At 43.6% G+C, this 20808-nt stretch overlaps 1 protein-coding gene across 4 annotated transcripts; it reads right to left on the minus strand.

The window, feature by feature from the left end:
- Positions 1–5561: 5561 nt before the first annotated feature.
- On the minus strand, positions 5562–20456 carry LOC149320622 (uncharacterized). 4 transcript variants are annotated; one of them, XM_089503626.1, is made up of 6 exons: positions 20352–20456; positions 16867–17369; positions 15965–16070; positions 14873–14958; positions 14184–14304; positions 5562–9941 (listed from the first exon to the last, which is right to left on the minus strand). In XM_089503626.1, exons 2-6 carry the CDS (start codon positions 17332–17334, stop codon positions 8383–8385), a joined length of 2340 nt encoding a protein of 779 aa, XP_089359752.1. In that variant the 5' UTR covers positions 17335–17369; positions 20352–20456; the 3' UTR covers positions 5562–8382. The 4 variants fall into 4 exon arrangements, with proteins under 4 accessions (XP_089359752.1, XP_089359768.1, XP_089359760.1 ...); XM_089503642.1 differs by lacking the exon at positions 20352–20456 and adding an exon at positions 19970–19990; XM_089503634.1 differs by lacking the exon at positions 20352–20456 and adding an exon at positions 19249–19569.
- Between the last annotated feature and the right edge of the window lie 352 nt (positions 20457–20808).

Below are 20808 nucleotides of genomic sequence, written 5' to 3' on the forward strand. Positions count from 1 at the left end.
TTGTTGTAAAGGTTTGAAATTAAGTAATTTTTCCCCTCTTTTAAAATTTGTTGTGTGCTTTCAAGTAATTTCTGAGTTACGACTGCCCTAAAATGAGCCTATCACAGGGTCTTCTTGGCAAGTTTCTTCAGAGGGGATTTGCCACTGCCATCCTCTGAGACTGAGAGAGTGTGACTTGACCAAGTTTCTCAACGCGTTTCCATGGCTGAGCAGGGATTTGAACCCTGCTCTCTAGAGTCATCGTCCAATGCTTAAATCACTACACCACGCTGGATCTCCCCTTTTGAATACTCCTGTGCATTTCAGTTTCCTGCTGTCATCATCTCTTGTCATGGTTACCTTTCCACATACCTTGAATTATATGGTTTTCCCACTCCCACTGTTCTCCATTGCCCTCCTCCTCAACACTCAATCCCTCTCTGACTCTTCAGTAGAAGCAGAGTTAGAAGGGATTCTGTAAGTGACTGGCCATAAGTTGGAAATGGCTTGAAGGCACACAGCAACAACAACAGCTGTCACAAATCTTGTCAATGCATCTGATTTTCCCTGCCCATATGTACTACCTTCAGTGTATCCTCATGAAATTCATTTTATTAGTTTGGCCTAGCTCCCTGATTTTTAAGGCCATTTTGAATACTAGAATCATAGAATCGTAGAGTTGGAAGAGACTGCAAGGGCCATGTGCCATGCAGGAAATCTCAGTCAAAGCATCCCCGACAGATGGCCATCCAGCCTCTCTGTTTAATGATCTGCTTCAGAATCTATCCTGGTATGGATGTCAGACTAACTGGACAATAATTGTTGGGATCCTCTTTTTTCCCCTTTTTGAAGATGGGGACAACGTTTGCCCTCCTCCAGTCAGCTGGGACTTCTCCTGTTCTCCAGGAGTTTTCAAAGATTATTGCCAATGGCTCCGATATTACATTTGCCAGTTCTTTTAATACCCTTGGATGTAGTTCATCTGGTCCTGGAGACTTATATTCATTTAGGTTAAACAGGTATTCCAGTACTATCTCTTTACTTATTTTGTGCTGAAATTTCCTTATTCTGTCCTCTGCTCCATTATCCTCAGGTTGAGTTCCCTTTTCCTTTTCTGAGAAGACTGAGGTAGAGACAGTGTTGAGTAATTCTGCCTTTTCTCTGTCCCCTGTTAGCATTTTGCCATCTTCTCCACGCAGTGGCCCTACCATTTCCTTCTTCTTCCTTTTGCTGCAGACATATCCAAAAAATCCCTTTTTATTGTTCTTAATCTCTCTAGCAAGCCTGAGTTCATTCTGCACTTTAGCTTTTCTGACTTTACCCCTACACATGCCTGCTATTTCTTTGAATTCCTTTTTTGTGCTTTCCCTGTTTTTCCATTTCTTATACATGTTCCGTTTAAAACTTAGCTCAGTTGAACGTTCCTTAGTCATCCATCCTGGTTTCTTTAGACATCTCCCATTTTTCTTCCTCATTGAAACTGTTTAAAATTGTGCCTTCAGTATCTCTCCTTTGAGAAACTCCCATCCATCTTGAACTCCCTTCTCTTTTAGTATTCCTGACCATGGGATCATCCCCAGTATTTCTCTAAGTTTACAAAAATCAGCTTTCATAAAGTCTACAATGCGTGTCTGACTATCCCTGGCTTCTCCTTTCCATTGTATAACAAAATCCAGGAGAACATAGTCACTTCCACCTAAGGATCCCACCACTTGCACCCCATTAACCAAGTCATCCTTGTTGGTTAGGATCAGATCTAAAATAGCTGACCCCCTTGTTGCCTCTTCCACCTTTTGGACCATGAAATAGTCTTCCAGGCAAGTCAGGAATTTGCTAGACCTTGAGGATTTTGCTGAGTTTGACTTCCAGCAAATATCAGGATAGTTGAAGTCGCCCATCACTACTACATCTCTCCTTTCTGAGTGTGTGGTCATCTGTTCTAGAAAGGCATCATCCAATTTCTCCATCTGACTTGGGGGTCTGTAGTAGACTCCCACCATAAAATCCTTGTTGTTTCCCTGCCTTTTAATTTTTATCCAGATGCTCTCCACCTGGCTGCCAGTATTGATGTCCTGGATCTGTTCACTGGTGTAAATATCTCTGACATTCCTCCTCCTTTCCTGTTTGGCCTATTTCTCTTAAAAAGGTTATACCCCTCTATTTCCACATTCCAATCATGAGACTCATCCAACCAGGTTTCAGTGATGTCTATTATATCATATTTGCTTTGTTGTACTAGGAATTCAAGTTCATCTTGCTTATTTCCCATGCTCTGTGCATTAGTGTAGAGACATCGCAGACCATGGGTCCCCTTTGCTTGCTGCCTGTGCAGGGTTTTTTTTTTTTTTTCCCCACTGTTGGGTCCTTGCACTGTTTGTCTTGTTTCCTCTGTGTCAGTTTGACTATTTTCTCCAGCCCTTTTGCCTTCAAGAATACTGTCTCCCTCCCCCACATAACTCAGTTTAAAGCCCTCCTGACCAAATTTTTGAGACTATTAGCAAAAACATTTTTGCCAACTGGCATGAGATGCAACCCGTCCGTTGCAAGAAGTCCCTCCTCATGGAACCGCAGCCCATGATCAAAGAATCCAAATAGTTCTCGGTGGCACCATCTGCGGAGCCAATTGTTCACATCTGCTATTTTCCTCTCCCTTCCTGGACCGTGCCCTTCGACTGGGAGAAGAGAGGAGATGACAACCTGTACATCCATTTCTTTCTTTCTTTCTTTCTTTCTTTCTTTCTTTTTTTAATTTTATTAATAACAGACATCACATTACAAACATTGCAAGCATATAAATAAACATACATAAAACATTGGTTTCAATACCAAACCACAAAACAAAATAAACATACAAAATAACAACTATGTAAATCTAAAACATCCATTTCTTTCAGCTTCCTACCAAGAGCCTCGTAATCCCTTCCAATGTTCTGAAGGCTGTGTCTTGCAGTATCATTGGTTCCCACGTGGACCAAAAGGAAGGGGTATTGGTCAGTAGGCTTGACCAGTCTTGTCAGCCTCTCTGTCACATCACGGATCTTTGCCCCAGGGAGACAACACACCTCTCGAGACCTTTTGTCAGGCCTACAAATCACTGCTTCTGTACCCCCTCAGCAAGGAGTCCTCCACTACAACCACATGCCTCCTCTGAGGCTTAGCAGCGACTGTTCCCTCTGCTGGAACTCTCAGGCTCCCCTGCTCTGTCCCTGAAGTCTGTCCATGCTGCTTCAAATTCTTGAGCTGCAAGCTCCCAGAACAGTCCCTTGTTGGCCTACTTCTCTGTGTGACATTCCTCCAGCTGTCTGCCTCTGAGTGGTCCCCATCCAAGACCGTTGGTTCCGTTCTGTCCAGGAAATGCTCTTGTTCCTAATATGCTGAAGTTAGCTACTCTGGACTCCAGCTGCTGTACTTTCTCCTCCAACAGTGCTACTAACTTGCACTTGGTGCATGTGAAGTTCTGTAGGCAAGAAGACAAACATCCCACAAGTGTTGCAGGTGACTGCAGCAGTTCCCTCAGTGTCCATACTGCAAAGTCTTTAGTAATGACTGAAACAGGACTGTGGGCTTCCTCCTCAAAAAATCTTCTGGTAAACACCAACGTTGAGGCCCCTGATGACTTGGCTTTTTCACCAGTCTCTGGCAGCGAGCTCAATCTACTGGGAATATAACTTTATAGGAATGTCCCGGCTGCGAGCTTGCACTTAAAGGCAAGGTTCTGACTCAAGGCTTGCTTCTCACCTGCTGCCTCTGCTGTAGATTTGTTTGGATCAAAAAAATTCAAACACTCACCACTCAAAATGGCTGCCCACTTTCTTCTCTCCTTATCCTCTCTGTGGCAGGAACTGGTCTGAAAGGGCTCTAGGAGGAGTTATATAGACCTACTCTGCTAGCTCCACCCCCCAGTGACTCACAGAAGCTCCACCCCCTCAGAAACAAACACACTCTCCCAGAGTTTTAAAAAAAATCACTCACTAAAAAAAATTCACTCACTGATTTTGTTTTCTGAAATGTTAGCTGCTGCTGCTGTTGTTAATATGCTTTCAAGTCATTTCCGATTTATGATTATTCTAAGGTGAACTTGTTCATAAGGTTTTCTTGGCAGGTTTCTTCGGGGGGGGGGGTTGCCATTGCCATCTTCTGAGGCTGAGACCGTGTTATTTGCCCAAGGTCACCCAGTGGGTTTTCATAGCCAAGCTGGGATCCCAACCCTGGTCTCCAGAATTGCAATCCAATGCTCAAACCACTATAATACTCTGGCTCTCCTCATTCGTTTGACTAGCAGGCTCTCTACTCTGTTATCATGTATAAAAGATGTTGAACAAAATCAAGGCAGAGACAGAACCCTGTCACCCCACTTCTCTCCAAGATTACATGTTGGTGTCCAGGAACCATTGGCAAGCAGTCTTTGGGCTTGGACCATAAACCAGTTTACAGATCTAACAGTAGCATCATGTTGCCTGGTGCTTCTCAGGCTTTCAGATGTAGGGACAGGAAATTATTTTCTCCCAGTGTATGGGAGCAGCACTAAATATGTGCCCCATTGGATACATTTTTTTTAATTTCCTGGAAACTTACTGGGGACAGGCACCAGGCTAAGGACCATCACTTCAAGTAGATTGATGTAGTCCACGCATTACCAACTTTTCTGCAAGACTATCATGGGGGACCTTATCAAAAGCCTTCGTGAAATCAAGATACATTGGACACACAACCTTCTCCTGATCTACCAAACTTGTAATGCTATCAAAATAGATGTAAGATCAGTCTGACATGACTTGTTTTTGAGGAACTGGTGTAGGTTCTTACTAAACAAAGTATTCTTTTCTATGTGGTCACAAATTGATTAATGCTCTTTTCTAAAAACTTCCCTGGTATCACTGTCAAGCTAATGGGCTGCTACTTGCCTGAGCTGTCTTCCCCTCTTCGTTTGGAGACAAGATTTGCTTATGTCCATTATTGTCCAAGAATTCTTAAAGTTTCTGATATTACATCTGTACATTCCTTTAGTGCTCTTGAATTCACTGTATCTAATTCTGGAGCTCTGCATTCATTAAAGTGGTTCCTGTATAATTTCTTCACCTATTTAGGCTGCTTCCCTCACTACATCAGGTGAGTGCTGCAGTACAGGCATTTACCCATTGCGCCACCACCAGGGCACCTGTTGCTGCCACCAACTCCTTTTCCCAGCTGGCCAGTAACCCCACCTGGCCCTGAAGAGTCTGCTAGTAGGTGGTGGCAGCAGCAGCAGCAGCAGCATTATTACCTGACCAGGTGTCATGCCCCACTGAGTATCACTGGTTGCAATCTGTACCTTGTGCACCCCTTTAGTGATGCCCCGATGTCTTCCATGCAGTGGATCTGCTGCCTTGTTTTTCCTTTTGGTCCAAACATTACACCCTTTTGATTATTATTTACTTCTCTTTTAAGCTTGAACTCATTATGAGTCTTAGGTCTCTTGATCTGCTCTCTGTGGAGTCAAGGAGCTGGCCTATTCTTTCAGTGGTGGTTACAGAGTCTGGAACCTGACCTTACGTGAAACATGAATGTGAAGAAAATGAAGAAACAAACAGGAGACAATGACAGCAATTTTATTAAGATTTATTATCTTTGCTAATAAAGACATCTGTACACAAACCTACAGAACAATTAAGAGAAATTTTGGATCAGCTCATTCTGATTTCATACACAGAGTTTATAGACATTGTTACAGCCAATATGGACTTTCTCTGAACTGGACTGATCAATACAAATCTATCTTAAAAAAGAACAGTGTGCACATATTTGTGTCCCCCCCTTTTTATTCTTCCTTACTGTTATGATTTAATGTTCAATGACTGTATAGCTCTTTCCATTTGGCTCTACATGTTTCTTCACTTTGTATGGTTTATAAAATTCAATAAAAAGTTCAAGCTAGTGATTGGGAGAATCAGAAAACGACTGGGAAAGATGAGGAAGCAAGTGACACCTTGCCTTCAGCACCAGACCCTCAGCCAAGAGAGGGGCCTAAAGTAAACCACTTATAATTCTAGAAGGTGATGGCAGAGGTCTCTTTGGCATCCATAACTTGGGTGATCTCCTTTAGTGGACTATAGTGCCAAGAAATCCAGTAGCTATGCTATCATGGGTCTTTGGGAGTTGTAGTCTAGAAAAAGGAACTTTCCCAAGATTGGCTTACAATCCATGCCATGAGTTGTAGACCATTAAACTGAACAGCACTCTCCAAATCTGCCAAATCTTTCTTCTTTGGTCCTTGCATTTCTTGCACCATATGCACACATCATTTCCCCCTTCATAATTAAATATGCTCCAAGTGCTGCAGAAGTTAGCTTACAGTTGTAAACCGCTTAGACACTGTTCGTTCAGTATGAAGCGGTATATAAAGGAAGCTTTTTTGTTTTGTTTTTACTACCTCCTTCTGTAGTGTCCAAAGCGCACACACATACACCAAGAATCTGTACAGCCTCTCAAGCCCCCCACCCACAGGCCCAATTCCATGCCTCTTTGGGAGCAGGTAGGATTGGTAAGCATCATAAAAGGATTACTGCATTGCTGAGAGTGCATATGAGGACAGTGTAGTATACTGATGTTGCGACTAGGACACTGGAGACCAGGGTTCAAATCCTTGCTGGGCTGAAGAAACCCACTGTGTGATCTTAGGCAAGTCACGCTCTCTCAGAGAAAGACCAAGACAATCCCCCTCTAAACAAATTTTGCCAAGACAACCCAGTAATAGGCTCAGTTTTGGGCCGGGATAAGTCAGAAATGACCTGAAGGTATACAACAATAATGGAGGCATACCCAGACACTTCTCCAATCCTGCTTGCTCCCCATGAGACATGGGATCTGAGAGCCTTTGTGGCTGAAGAGCAAGGTATAAATAGTCAAATAAATGTCCTCGCAAGATTCAAAGGCTGTACATTATGGACAGGTGGCATTGGTGGTATATGGCTTCGAAATCATTACACAAAAGGTCTTTGGACACATCATTATTTTGTTAGGGAAAAAGATGGTACAAAGCATTCCAAAGTGGCTGGAACTCATGCATTGATACAGAAGGCTATTCTTGTCAGACTCCATTTGTAGAGCGCAAAAAACTCACAATGGCCCAAGTACATATTTTCTTCAGAGAATGCTGGGAAAAGACTTAGCAAGATTTATGTACCTTTCTATAGTACCAGTTCTTTTCTCTCAACACCCTTTTCTGATCCAAAAGAAGCTGAAATATACATCAATCAGGTTGGGCAAGATCAAATATACTCACACTGTTAAAAAAAATAAATCAAACTCAACTACTTAAATGTAGGCAAAGAATACATAAGTACTTCTATAGTGTGAGATGTATATGTTACACAAAATGTATCATGGATTAGATACTTACAATGAACTGATAATGAACTATAGGGTTTTTACTTATTGAAGGACAAAAAGGACAAATCTTTAAATTATTACAGTTGTATATAAAACATTTCATTTTACAAGACTTCATCACACAAACAAACCAATCCTTGACTTTTAGAGATGGCCTCAAACTCAGTTAATAAGGTATCAACCATCCCACACTGCTTAGTTTTTTTATATCTATCACCCAGAAATCATTGAGACCGACACTTCTTTGTGTACCTTTTCTTTAACAGATTAATTACTTCTTTACATATCCAAATTCATGATTCTGTATCATTTAGCAGATTCAGCTACTCTTTACTTGACATTCTCACAAAGGATGTCTTATATTGTTAGCAGAGAAGTGGATTAATAATTTGATTGTAACCTTGCAAACAAGTCCAATAACCTGAACAAAAATTATTTTAAAGTATATGTTAACTTTATGTTGTGATATGCTTTTAAGTCATTTCTAACTTGGGTAACTCTATTACAGGATTTTCTTGGCAAGATTTACTTGGAGGTGACTTGCCCAAGATCATCCAGTAGATTTCCATGGCTGAACTTGGTAAGCTTTATTTCATATTAAAACTGAGTTTGAAATCTAAGCATTCACATGAACTCTTAGATATGTGGTAAAGTTTTAAAAGGCATTCCTTTCAATATCACACCCAACTACTGTGCATCATTTAATGGTATATATGGCAGTCTCTCCTAAAATAGCTGTTTCTACACCCAAAGCATTTAAATAGCAGTTTCCCTGAAGTTCCAATTAGACTTTCCACACTCCAAGCATTTGTCAGGTCAATCCCCATCTATATTCTTTAAGTTAAGATTTACCTCTCACTGAAGTTCATTACTCATTACATGTACTTAAACACCTTTATTCCTATCTGGGTTCTTAACTGTCAAAAAAGGAGTTTGCTACTATAGTAGTCTGACACTCAGTGCGCTGTTTCCTCTTTGTTCTGTTCTCTCATTGACAAAAGGAGATTTAGTTTCTACTATGTGTGAATTTGTGTGTCATAAGATGTGAGTAATGATTGAAGTATTTTCCACATTCACATCTATGAATTCTTTTGTATCAAATATGGAGTCATCATCTCCAACTGTAACTATTCGCACTTCTGAGACATCCCAATGGTTTGCTGCTGCCTGATGAGCTGTGAGGCTTTTCCTCCAACTAAAGCTCTTTCCACACTCAGAGCACTTAAACGGTTTCTCCCCTGTATGAATTATTTGATGACGAGTGAGATCTATCTTCTGACTGAAGCTCTTTCCACACTCCAAGCACTTAAATGGTTTTTCCCCTGTGTGCACTGCTTGATGGCGAACGAGGAGTGACTTCTGACCAAATCTCTTTCCACACTCTGAGCATGTAAATGGTTTGTCTCCTGCATGCATTTTTTGATGATAATTAAGTTTTGTCCTCTGACTGAAACGTTTCCCACACTCCAAGCATTCAAATGGTTTCTCCCCTGTGTGAGTTGCCTCATGATGAACGAGAAGTGACTTCTGACTGAAGCACCTGCCACACTCCAGGCATTCAAATGGTTTCTCTCCTGTATGGGTTCTCTGATGGCAGGTGAGATGCGTCTTCCGACTGAAGCTTTTTCCACACTCCAAGCATTTGAATAGTTTCTCCCCGGTGTGAGTTGCTTGATGACCAATGAGGTTTGTCTTCTGACTGAAGCTCTTCCCGCATTCCAGGCACTGAAACGGTTTCTCCCCTGTGTGGATGGCTTGATGACAAGTGAGGTTTGTTTTTCGACTAAAGCATTTTCCACACTCCAAGCATTTGAACAGTTTCTCCCCTGTGTGAGTTGCTTGATGACCAATAAGGTTTGCCTTCTGACAGAAGCTTTTTCCACACTCCAAACATTTAAATGGTTTCTCTCCAGTATGAATTCTTTGATGACAAGTGAGGTCTGCCTTCTGACTGAAGCTTTTTCCGCACTCCAGACATTTATAAGGTTTCACCCCTGTGTGAACTGCTTGATGACGAGTGAGATCGGCCTTCTGACCGAAGCTTTTTCCACACTCCAGACATTTAAATGGTTTCTCCCCTGTATGAACTGCTTGATGACGAGTGAGGATTGATTTCTGACTGAAGCATTTTCCACACTCCAAGCACTGAAATGGTTTCTCCCCTGTGTGAGTTGCTTGATGCCAAGTGAGTTGAGTCTTCTCACTGAAACTCTTTCCACACTCCAAGCATTTGAAGAGTACTTGGCTCATCTGTGTTGTCTGATGGGAAATCAGACCTTTCCAAACACTGAAGATCTCTCCGCCATCCTCACCTTTGACTGACATCTCCCCTTCGTGGGTTCTTGCATGACGATTAAGGCTTGTTTTACAACTAACGCTTTTCCCAGATGGAAGATAAATACACTCCTTTCCATTTTGTGGGATTTCTTCAACGGAGATTCCATAGCTCTCCCCACCTTGAGAAGCTGGTGCTTTGCCCCTGTTTCCTTGAGTGTCAGCACTTCTTCCGTTCTCTTCCATCTGTTTATATGCCACTCTTTCAGACAACAGCTTGCATGATTCTCCTTTGTTCTCGTTTAGTTGCCCATCACCAGCTGGAAAGGACAGAAAGACAGGTCAGAACCCAAAGGATAAATAGAAGACTAAGTATGAAAGTCATTTCTCACCACTCAGCATTAGTCTCAAGTCTTGGAGAGGGAGATGGGACATTGCAGTTTTTCCACTGACTCTACTAACCATCTTTGCTGAGGCCCTCCCTCAACTTCTTCCTTCAGTCAGTTGCACTAAGGATTTTGGAATCTTATGAACTAGTGTTTCTCCCTCCTGTTACATACAACATTCCAATTTCCTTTCTCTAATAATCTTTTCCATTGTAAGCCTGTAGGCTGGCAATGTCTGGTTTGTTTCTAATGGTATTACACATTGTAAACATCTTAGGGGGTGCTAGTTCACTGATAAGTGGTATATAAATATACTTGCTACTGTTTCTGATCTTGAGCAAGCTGTTGCAGGAAAGGAAGTGACTCTGCCACATACAGAACAAATACTGATGGCTGACAGATCAATGTGCTTTTTTAGCTGTGGTACAATGCTCATTACCAAATAGCAAGAATGTATATGTACTATAACAAGTCTAAAGCTAATGGCATCCTTACTCATGTGTGAAAAACGAATCACAGAGGTCAGCCAAAAAAACAACAAAAAACAAATACCAAACCAGATGTTACTGTGTTAAATATTACTTCAGTCCAACAATAATAATGACAACAACTGGTCTTCTTTGCAATCTCCTGCCAAGGTCTTTAGGAGCTAGCAGCAGATTTTTCAGGATGTTACTGTGAACATTTATGCAGAATCAGTTTTGTTCAGCAAATGGTGTATTTAATTAATTTCCTGCCTTTCTCTTGCTAAACGACCTAAGGCAGCTTACCCCCCCCCCCAAATATTCAAAACATAAACAAAACCATATAAAACAAAAATAGAGCACACCACTTTAAATACTGTTTCGTCATATAATTAAAATCAGCCAAAAGCTTGCCTAACTAAAAAGATCTTCATCTGCTGGTGAAAAGAAACCAGGGCTAACTGGACCTCCCATAGGAGGGAGTTCCACAGCCTAGGAGCAGCCACTGAGAAGATTCTTACCTTTGTTCTCACTGACTGTACCTATAAAAGTGGTATGATCAATACAAAGTCCTTCTCCAAAGATCTTCAAACTCAGGCTGACTAATATGGGGAGAAACAATCTTCAATAGTCTTGACCAGTGATTCCCAAAGTGGGTGGTACGTTCCCCTGGAGAAAGTGGAAGGATCCAGGGGGGCAGTGAGGAAAAAGGGGGTGGCAAGGGAGCCTTTAGTCAAAGTATTGGTATGCAGGAAAGACAAGGGGAACCAACAGTCTTTAGGACCAGGAGCCTAAAGGGGATGAAGATTACATTAAACCTCCTTTCAAGGTCCCCAGAAAACCACCAAACAGCCTCACTGATCATTTAGTGTGGTGGTGTTTCTTGCTCTTTGCCTGCCCATGCGAGTTCACTCTCTTACTGGTAGTGTCTTTTGCTAGTAGTGGCAACTGGAAAACTTATGTGAGGCTGGCACAGAGCATTGCTTCTGTGGCTCAGAGTGGCAATATTTTGGGACAAACTGGAGCAAAGAGCTAGAACACATGTGGTGGCAAAAAGGAGCTTTGAAATTTGGGACCTTGCTTAAGTTTTGTGAGTTTTGCTAGGACTTGGCTAGCAGGTTGGAGTTGCACTGCTGCTCCTGCTTCCTTTCATCTGACAATCTGAGAGAAGAAGTAGCAGAGGAAACCATATTTTGTGAGAGGGTAGACACTTATTATTATTATTAACCTTTATTTATGAAGCGCTGTAAATTTACACAGCGCTGTACATACAATCTTTTTAATTGAAGCTGTGTGGGGAAGTACTATCGCTGGGGAAGGAGTATCTCTGCTCGATTCTTAGAAAGAGTCCTTTGTGCCTTGGAGTGGCTCCTGTAGTTAAAATCTCTCCCTTTCCTGCCCACACCAGTTTCCAGTCCAGAGCATGTGTCCTCTGTAAACCCCTACACATACATAATCTGCTATCCTCTCTGGGTAGAAGTTTCTCCCTTGCACCTGGTCACCTTGGGAGGAGCAACTGATCAGCTGCCTGAGCAGCAACCAAGAAGCCTCTTATCTGCACTGGCCTTTGCTGCAAGGCAAGAGGTTTCTCAGTTGCTGCTCAGGCAGCTGCTCTAAGGATGACGGGGTACAAAGGGAGCAGCAACTGAGCAGCCAGTTAAACAGCAGCCAAGAAGCCTCTTGCCTGCACTGGCTTTAGCTTCAAGGCTGGTACAAGCAAGAAGTTTCTTGGTTGCTGCTCACCCAGCTGTTTGGTTACTGCTCCCAAGGTGACTGGGTGCAAATGGAGCAGCAACCAAGATTGGTTGTTTTGAATTTGGAGTACAAAAGGTCAAGGTTTTCCCTTGATAAGATTGTCTAGTTGTGTCCAATTGTAGGCAGCAGTGCTCATCCCTGTTACTAAGCAGGGGGCGCCAGTATTGTCAGAGGCGATTCCATGGTCATGTGGCCAGTAGACTGGCCACAGTAGAATAGTAGACTTAATATCAAAAAATATGTGCTGCGGTGTGTGTGTGTACTGTGGCTGCCACCCAAAATAAAAGGGGGCAGTAGCCTGAAAAAATTTGGGGACTACTGGTTTAGGCCCATGCGGCATAAGCTTTAAAGGTCATAACCAGCAGTTTAACCAGGGAAGAATAATTTTGTGGTTCATTGCCCAACATAACACAACATCCATTCATACTAACTATCTGCAGCCTCCACATCGGGTCTCTGCTTTCTCCTTTTTGAGGACTGGGTAAGTAATAGTAGGTACTATTTCTAATTCCTTCCCTTCCCTCTACAATTCTCTACCATTTTGTTGGAATGAGGTATGCTCAATAGATAAGAATATTAGAATTTGATGAATAAGGCAAGAAAGCTGTCTGTTGCCAGAGTCTGAAGAATTCATACTGGGCAAAGTTAGGGCTGTGGCCTGGACTCTTTGTCCAGCTTGGAAAAAACCTAGTCTTACTGTAAACTACAAACTAGAATTCCTCCCCACTTCCCGCCTTTACTGATAAGGAAATCATTTCACTGACTGAGAGCAATCAATGCTTAACTGTCTTGTCTATTTCCACTGAATGGAGACCCTGTCAAACTGGCTCAGACTGGGACACTCCCTATGGTGAGGTATTGACCTGCCTTTAGAGAGGCTGGCAAACGCATCTGGATTTCAAAGACTGAATATTTGATTGGAATTTTGTCCTGTATACACAACCCCATTGTTTGATCTTACTCAGACCACTTAAGAGCCATTATTGGAACCTGAAGGGCACTTTACCTCTGTCCTTTTGCAAAAAGGGGTTTGAGTTGTTTTTTTTTTAATCTTGCATGAGCTCATGTTTTGTCCCACCTAGAGGTATTTCCCTTCACTCTTAGGAGACCAACCACCAAGTTAGGAAAACATAAAATAGAGACTCACAGAGAGAAACCTACCTTCTGCTGCCCAATCTCCAGTTATCATCTCAACACTGGAGTGTGAGAAAATCCATGTGTGTTTTAGTGTGTGAGCCCCTTAGCTATACCCCCTAGTCCTCCTTTGAATTGAATAGAAGAGTTTTAGCTTCCATACTGTTCTCTCCACTTTTTTCACTTGCACTGGTTGTTCTGTTGGTTTCTGCTGTCATCTTTTTCTGTCTTTTTAATAAAGAAATAATCATTTTTGCTGCAAAATCAGCTTCATCTTCTACCTTATTTTTAATGGGAGCCATTTTGGTTAATTTTCCATTTTTAAAGTCTCCAGCCTGCATAGTCCTACAGAGAACTGGTGCCTAGAAAAGCTCGCCTGCCCACCCCCCAAAAACCCACAGTGCACTGCTCTTAACATTGTACCTTTAGTTACTCCATGGAAGTGAACCAGAAAAATATGGCTGCTCCCTAAAGAGGGAGAAGCCTCTGCTTTTACCTTCTCACTTGCTCTGAAACAACTCAATCTTTCATTTTGAACAATGGCTGGACAGAGACACAACAGCAGTTAGAGAAAGCAAAGCAGGGTGAGGTGGACACCTCTAGTGGAGACCCAAATATTCTGCAGTGCTTCATTTGAGCTCCACATCATCCAATGCAGCCTTGGCCAAGGTCTGCCTGTGAAAGCCTTCCAGGGAAGAGAGATCAGAGGTAAGCCAGTATACGAGACGATGACTTAGCCTGCTTTACTAAAGTAAGACAAAAAGAGAGTACTGACTTTATTTTACAGCAGATCTGATTAGCCCTAAGTAAGAGGGAGACTTACCCAAGGAGATCACAATGCCCAAAGTCTCCTCCATCACTTCATTATGAAGAGCCCTTTGGCTCAGGTCTAGCATGGCCCACTCCTCATCTGTGAAATACACAGCCACATCTTCAAAGGTCACCTGGAGACAGACATGTTATCTGTGAGCCAAACCAAATCAGAAAAGAGGACAAGGTTGTTTGTAGTTTCCCCAAAATAATTTACACAGCAGCATTCGCAAGCCTTTACCAGGCAAGTCTGGCAGAAGCAAAGGAAAAGAGTGAGATTCTGTGAGGACAGAACTATGGAACTGTCTGCCAGACGAGATCCGTCAAATTGCCAGCTTAGCTTTAAAAAAGCTGTCAAGACAGATCTCTTCCACCAGGCCTTTCCTGAATAAAAGTGCCCGGCCACAGAATGATTTCCCCCACATCATGTATCAGCCCACCGCTCTGTCCTCACTGTATTTTTTATTGTGTTTTTAATAGATGTTTTAATTGTAACTTGTTTAATCCTGTTTTAAGGGGGGGAATTTGGGACATAAATTAGTAAATGTGGATTTTAACGTGCTGTAAGCCGCTTTGATTGTCTTGTCACAGAAAAGCAGGATATAAATAAAAGTTTTATTTATTTATTTGGATAGGGAGATGCAGGGGACATGGGCACACAGCCTGATGCCTTCCTAACCCAACACGGATCCTTCCCCCTACCTGACTCAGTCTTGCAGAAGCTGTTCTGAGTCCATCATAATTAAGAAATGTGCTTGAACAGGTAGGTCGTGCTGTTAATTCAATTTCTGTGAGAAACAGAAAAGACAAAAAGGTGCTAACTTTATTTCTAATTCCAGTCTTTCAGTATTCACATACAAATGGGGAAATCTGTAACTCACAGACATAAACACACATATATCTGGAACATAAAAAGAAAATCAAGCTACTCTGAGGCTAGAGAGGTAGAAAAATATCTTAATAAATGCATGTCAAGCCAGCAAACAAGTGTTCCAGGGAGTACTAGATGGCCAAAGAAAAAATGAAGGAAAAACACCAAAATGTGGGTCAGAAGGAAATTGAATGGACTCACTGCAGGAGGAAGTTCAGGAAGGAAACATACATGTACAAAAAGAGGCAGCGAAAAATCTTTTGTTCACACAGAGAAGGTATTTTTAAATTTCATCAGGAAGGAAAATGAGAGCCGTCTTTATCAGCTACTCTGGTCTGAAATGGACACACACACACACACCCTGACCATACTGAGGACTAGAATTGGTCAGTGGGAAAGGAATGCTGACTGGCTTTTCTGAGGAAACAGCAGGTGATATGGGGAAACAAAGAGGAGGGGAATTGAGCGGCTGGAAGCTTCCACAGATGGCCTCATTTTGTTGCAGGTCCCTGCTGGCTGCACACATTTACACCTAACATTTAACCAGGATCAACTATCAAAGCAGCTGCTAGTTGAAACCAACATAAGGGAACAATATCCATCGTGTGCTTCACTGTATGAAGGAGGCAGAGAAAAGTGAGCCTTGTCTGGGTCTGGTATTTGGTGATACAGTCTAGGTTCCTGGATCTTTCCTGCACTGGGTGGTGGCAAGACCTGTGAGTAGACTCTGGGCCTGTCTGGTAGCCAGGATACCACTCCACAGAAGGAACCTTTCCATTCATCTGTTCTCCTTTATAAACATGTAATCTCAAAGCAGTTAGGATGCATAAAACAATTAAAGCACTGCAATTCATACAGCCCAGATATTTCAAGCATGCTCAAGGGGAAGGGGCCACACAGTAAAGTCCCCTGTTAGCCCTTACTCATTGAGGCGAACTCGCCATCCTGCATGATACAACTGGGGTGCAATGTCTGAGTGGATGTAGAAGGACACTTCTCCTCCGCAGCCATATCTTCCACAGTCATATTCTGCATGGGAAACAGCAGCAAGGAAAAGAAAGAGGAGACTCAGAAAATGAGTTGAAGCATCCAATTTCATACTCTGCATGATTTTCAAAGAAGACAGACGCTGGGGAGTTCTACATATTTTACACCACCACCATAATATTTATATCCCATCTTTTCCCTGGAAAGGGGACTTCCCAGATTGCATTTACTGCTTACAGCAGTGAATGCAATCACCACAAGAGATAATAAAAAATACAAAAAATAATTAAGGTATCAATAGCACTACAAACTGTGTCTGGAATCAGACCAATGACCAGTAGACCTACAGCGCTTCATAAATAAAGGTTAATAATAATAATAATAATAATAATAATAATAATAATGAAGGAGTCATGGGTTCACTTTAACCAACCCCAGTTAGCAATCTAGCTACAGCTGAAGTAGTTGAGGTTTTGGCACATTCGCCAAAGAAGCCCCAAGTATAGTATGGTACAGCAACCTCTACAAGTTGACATTAAGGCACACGTCACCATGGTCAGATCAGTAAACTCCAGGAACAGGCACAAGTGGAACTCTACAATGCAAAACCACTCCCAGTCGCCACAGAAACTTGAAAACCCAGCCTCAGGGTTGAGTCCAGGAATATACTCAAGTTGAAAACTTTTTTTTCAGGACTGAATCCTTGTTCCCAGCATCGCCTACTGACTTATCACATCTCTCCTTTTTGTTCGACTTAAACATCAGTTTGTTCAAGAATTTTCAGTATCCTTACAAATATCCCCGACCCATTGAAATCATCAGGAGGAAACACTTTTACCTGCTGCTTCTTCTCCTCTGCCTGACTCATGAGGAAACCTTCTGCCAAGGCCACTGCTTGACAAGTGGTCTCTGCTCCACATTCTTTCACCCAGGTCTCTATCTCTGGGGGAAGGATGGTAAGAAACTGCTCCAAAACCAGCAGGTCCAAGACCTGAGCTGAGGTGCTTTCCTCTTCCTTCAGCCACTGATGGCAGAGATGGTGGAGCCGGCTGCACACCTCTCGGGGTCCCAAAGCCTCCTGGTAGTCAAACTGCTTGAAGTGCTGGTACAAGATATCGGAACTGAGAGCCTCCTTCCCCAGGCTCTTCTCCATGGTTCTTCCCAAGTACTCTCCTTTGCACTCAGCCTGAATAGGATGAGGGTCTTCTCCTAACTCATAGCAGACTGAATCTGGATTTTCCATTTTTATTTTTTTCTCCCAAGCAGTTCCCAACATGGCCAAAGGAATATGTGCTTCTTCTGCCATAGTGTCACAGGAAAAATCACCGGGGACACCAAAGCCTATAAAGAAAACATGTTTTCCTGTGAATTAGCTGTTCTGTGAAGACCTTCCAGTGGTTCCCAAACTTTCAGCCTCTAGATGTTTTGGACTTTGGTTCCCACAATTCCTGACCGTTGGCCAAGCTGGCTGGGGCTTCTGGGAATTGAAGTCCAAGAAACCTGGAGGACCAAAGTTTGGGAATCACTCCTCTAGAGGCAAGAAGTTTTATAATCAAATTCAGGCTGGAAAGTGGTTCCTTTCTCTGTGAAGACCATAACATTTACTTCAGAAAGAAACTAAAGACAGCTTGGGAGTGAATGATTTCCTTTCCTTTTTAGCCACAAACCAAGACTATCCTGCAATGCAGTGTCCTCCTAAACACTCTGTCCCTAACCATTTTGTTTTTCTGCAGGCATCCTTCCCACCACCCTCCTCTCTTTTAGTAGACCTTGTTGTTTGTGGTGTGTGCCTTCAAGTGGTTTTTGACTCATGGCGACCCTAAAGCAATCCTAGTCATTGGGTTTTCCTGGCAAGTTTCTTCAAAGATGGTTTGCCATTGCCATCCTCTGAGGCTGAGAGAGCGTGATTTATCTAAGGTCAGCCAGTAGGCCTCCCTGGCCAAGCTGGGATTCAAACCCTTGCCTCCAGAATCACAGTGCAATGCTCAAGCCATTATCCCATGCTGGCCCTCTTTAGTACACCTATTCAACTGTTTATCTTTAGGCAGAAACAACATTTCTTTGTAACACAGTGGTCCCTCCACATTCACTAGGGTTAGGGGAGGAAGGACCCCCACAAACTTAGAACAACTGCAAATAATAATAATAAAACACTATTCCTTTTACCTGAGAACATCTCTCTAGGAATCTCCAGGTCATCCAGTGGAACTCTATGGTCAACTCCTGCCAAAGCGTGATCACAGAATCATGCTGGAGGACCTACAAATGCCTAGAGAAGTGTTTTCTCTAGGAACCTCTATGTTTTCCAGCACAACTCTACGGTCAACTTCTGGCAGAGTTGCGCTACAGGACCTAGAGATTCCTAGAGGACATATTAATCAAAACCACAAATAATCAAAGCTGTAAAAGTCAAAGCTGCAAATGTAGAAGGCTGACTGTAGCTTAGCAATGCCTACAAGACCAGCCCAGGTGGCCTGAGCAAAGGACAAGATAGCATTCTGTTTCCTAGAATAACCTTTGTGGTTTATCCAGCTCTGTCCTCCATCAAAACGAATGAGTAGCAGAGAAACTATCACTACTTCTTCCCAGCATCAAGCACCTGAGGCAATTGCTTCATTCTGCCTAGGGTTGGCAGAAAGGGAATTTCAGCAGATGCTGCTTGTTCCTTGTATGCACAACAAGCAACATATTCTGAAATTCCCCCTCCTACACAACTGTTAAAGGTACAGACTTCCACCCCAGCCTTCACTCTGGCAACCACAGAAGGTAGCACCATCTCTGGCATGAGTTTATAAGCTTCTGAAGCAGAGAGCCAGCTGAGGTGGGGTGGCTTAGTGGCTAAATCAACAGGTGAAGATTAGTCCTGGTTCAGGTCCTCACCCTCAAAAATGTAACAAAGCACCATCTTAAGTCTCAGACTGCTTCAGGGGCTTACTGTGAGGCCAGAAAAGAGGAGGGTGACCAAAATGGTGAAGAATCTGGAAACCATGCCTTATGAGGAGAGACTTAGGGAGCTGGGTATGTTTAGCCCGGAGAAGAGAAGGTGAAGAGGTATTTTAACAGCCCTGTTTAAATATCTGAAATGATGCCATACAGTTGGCCCTCTGTATCCATGGATTTTTTAACCCACTGATTCAAGCATCTACAGCTTGAAAATACCCTCTTCTGTCAACATTTGCTGGGGTTAGGGGCACAAATAACAAAAGCATTACGTTTTTACCTGAGAGAACCCCTCTCTAGGAATCTCTAGCTCCTCCAGGGCAACTCAGTGGTCATCATCTGCCAGACACTGACCACAGAACTGCGCTGCAGGAGCTACAAAGGCCTGATGGTGTGTCCTCTCTCGCAATTGCTAGGTCCTTCAGTGTGACTTTTGGTTAAAGTTGACTAGACTGGAGGGCCTAGATTTTCCTAGAGAAGACATAGTAATAAAATCCGCTAATAATCAAATGTGTAAAAGCAAAAGCTGCAAATGTGGAGGGATGAGTGCATTTTAAAAATATATAATCCCCAAATAGCAAACCTTGATTTTGCCATGCTATATAAGGGACACCATTGTGCTCTGCCCTTGAGCATCCACAGATTTTGTTATCCATGGTGGGTCCTAAAACCAAGCTCAGTGGATACCAAGGGCCCACTGCACTGAGGATGGAGAAGCTTGTTTTCTGCTGCTCCGAAGAACAGGGCCCAGAGCAGTGGGTTCAATCTATGGGAAGAGAGACTGCTCCCAATATTAGGAAGAGATTCCTGAGGGTAAGGGCTCTTTGAGAGTCTCCTTCTTTGGAGGGCTTGAAGCAGAGGCTGGATGGCATCTGCAGGGGATGCTCTGGCTTTGAGGTCCTGCATGGCAAGGAGTTGGACTGGGTGGCCTTTGAGGTAGTCCCCTTCCTCCTCCAGGGTCTTATTGCGTCTCCGTCTGCAGCAAGGAGGGAACATTTTACCTCAGGAAGAAATGCATATAGCATCCCAGAGTTGGAGGAGACCCAAGGGCACCCAGCCCAGCCCCCTCCTGCCATGCAGGAACTCCCGATCAAAGCTCTCCCTGTGAGAGAAGGCCTCCAGCCTCTGCTTAAAGACCTCCGAGGAAGGAGTGTCTTCCGCTGTCAGGAGGTTCCTCCTAATGTCGAGGGGGAACAACCCCAAGGCTGCCAAGGAAGAGGAGGGGGCTCTTCCTGGCCCTGGACTGGGCGGCCCTGGGGGCCTCTTCCAACTCTACGCTTCTGTTCCTCGGTGCCCTTCCCCTCCGCCGGGGCCTCCCTCGCCTCTTCTCTTCCCTCCTGGGCCCGAAGGCGCATCGGCGCGGGAGAAGCAAAGGGGCCTCACCGCCTTCTCTCTCTCCACAGAAAAAGGAGCCTCAGGAGAAGGCAAGGCCCGAGGAGGGGAGGAGCCGACACGCGCCTCCGTCTCTTCTACTCGGCTCCTTCTGGGAAACAGAAGCCTTGTCCCCGCCTCTTCCGGCCACGGATAGGAATATTCCTAGAGCGGTGCGTCAACCCATGGCTCCTCCTCCTCTTCCCATTGGCTCCCTATGGAAGGCCGCCTTCGTTTTCGCCTTCCTGTCGTCCGGCTGTCGCTCTTAGCTTCGGCCCCGCCTCTTCCGGGCATAGAGGCATATCTTCCTAGAGCGGAGCTGCAGTCCCGGAGGAGGAGTCATCACGTGGTCCCTTTTCCTCCAATCAGGTCTTTCTGGGAGACAGGGCTCCTCCCTCCGTCCTTCACTCTTAGCCTCGGCCCCGCCCTTCCGGCCATAGATGATAGCCTTCCTAGAGAGGAAGAGAAG

The sequence above is a fragment of the Sceloporus occidentalis genome, unplaced genomic scaffold (genome assembly GCF_023333645.1).
Source record: "Sceloporus occidentalis isolate IW3139 unplaced genomic scaffold, rSceOcc1.0.p SCAF_1, whole genome shotgun sequence".
Classification (NCBI taxonomy): Eukaryota; Metazoa; Chordata; class Lepidosauria; order Squamata; family Phrynosomatidae; genus Sceloporus; species Sceloporus occidentalis.

What these genes read in the sequence shown, in the direction of transcription:
- LOC149320622 (XM_089503626.1), bottom strand. Translation starts at nt 17,334, where the DNA reads ATGGCAGAAGAAGCACATATTCCTTTGGCCATGTTGGGAACTGCTTGG. An exon ending in CTTCTGCAAGACTGAGTCAG is followed by an intron (nt 14,305 to 14,872) that starts GTAGGGGGAAGG and finishes GTCTGTCTCCAG; the next exon opens with GTGACCTTTGAAGATGTGGC. An exon ending in GGGCATTGTGATCTCCTTGG is followed by an intron (nt 9,942 to 14,183) that starts GTAAGTCTCCCT and finishes TGTCCTTTCCAG; the next exon opens with CTGGTGATGGGCAACTAAAC.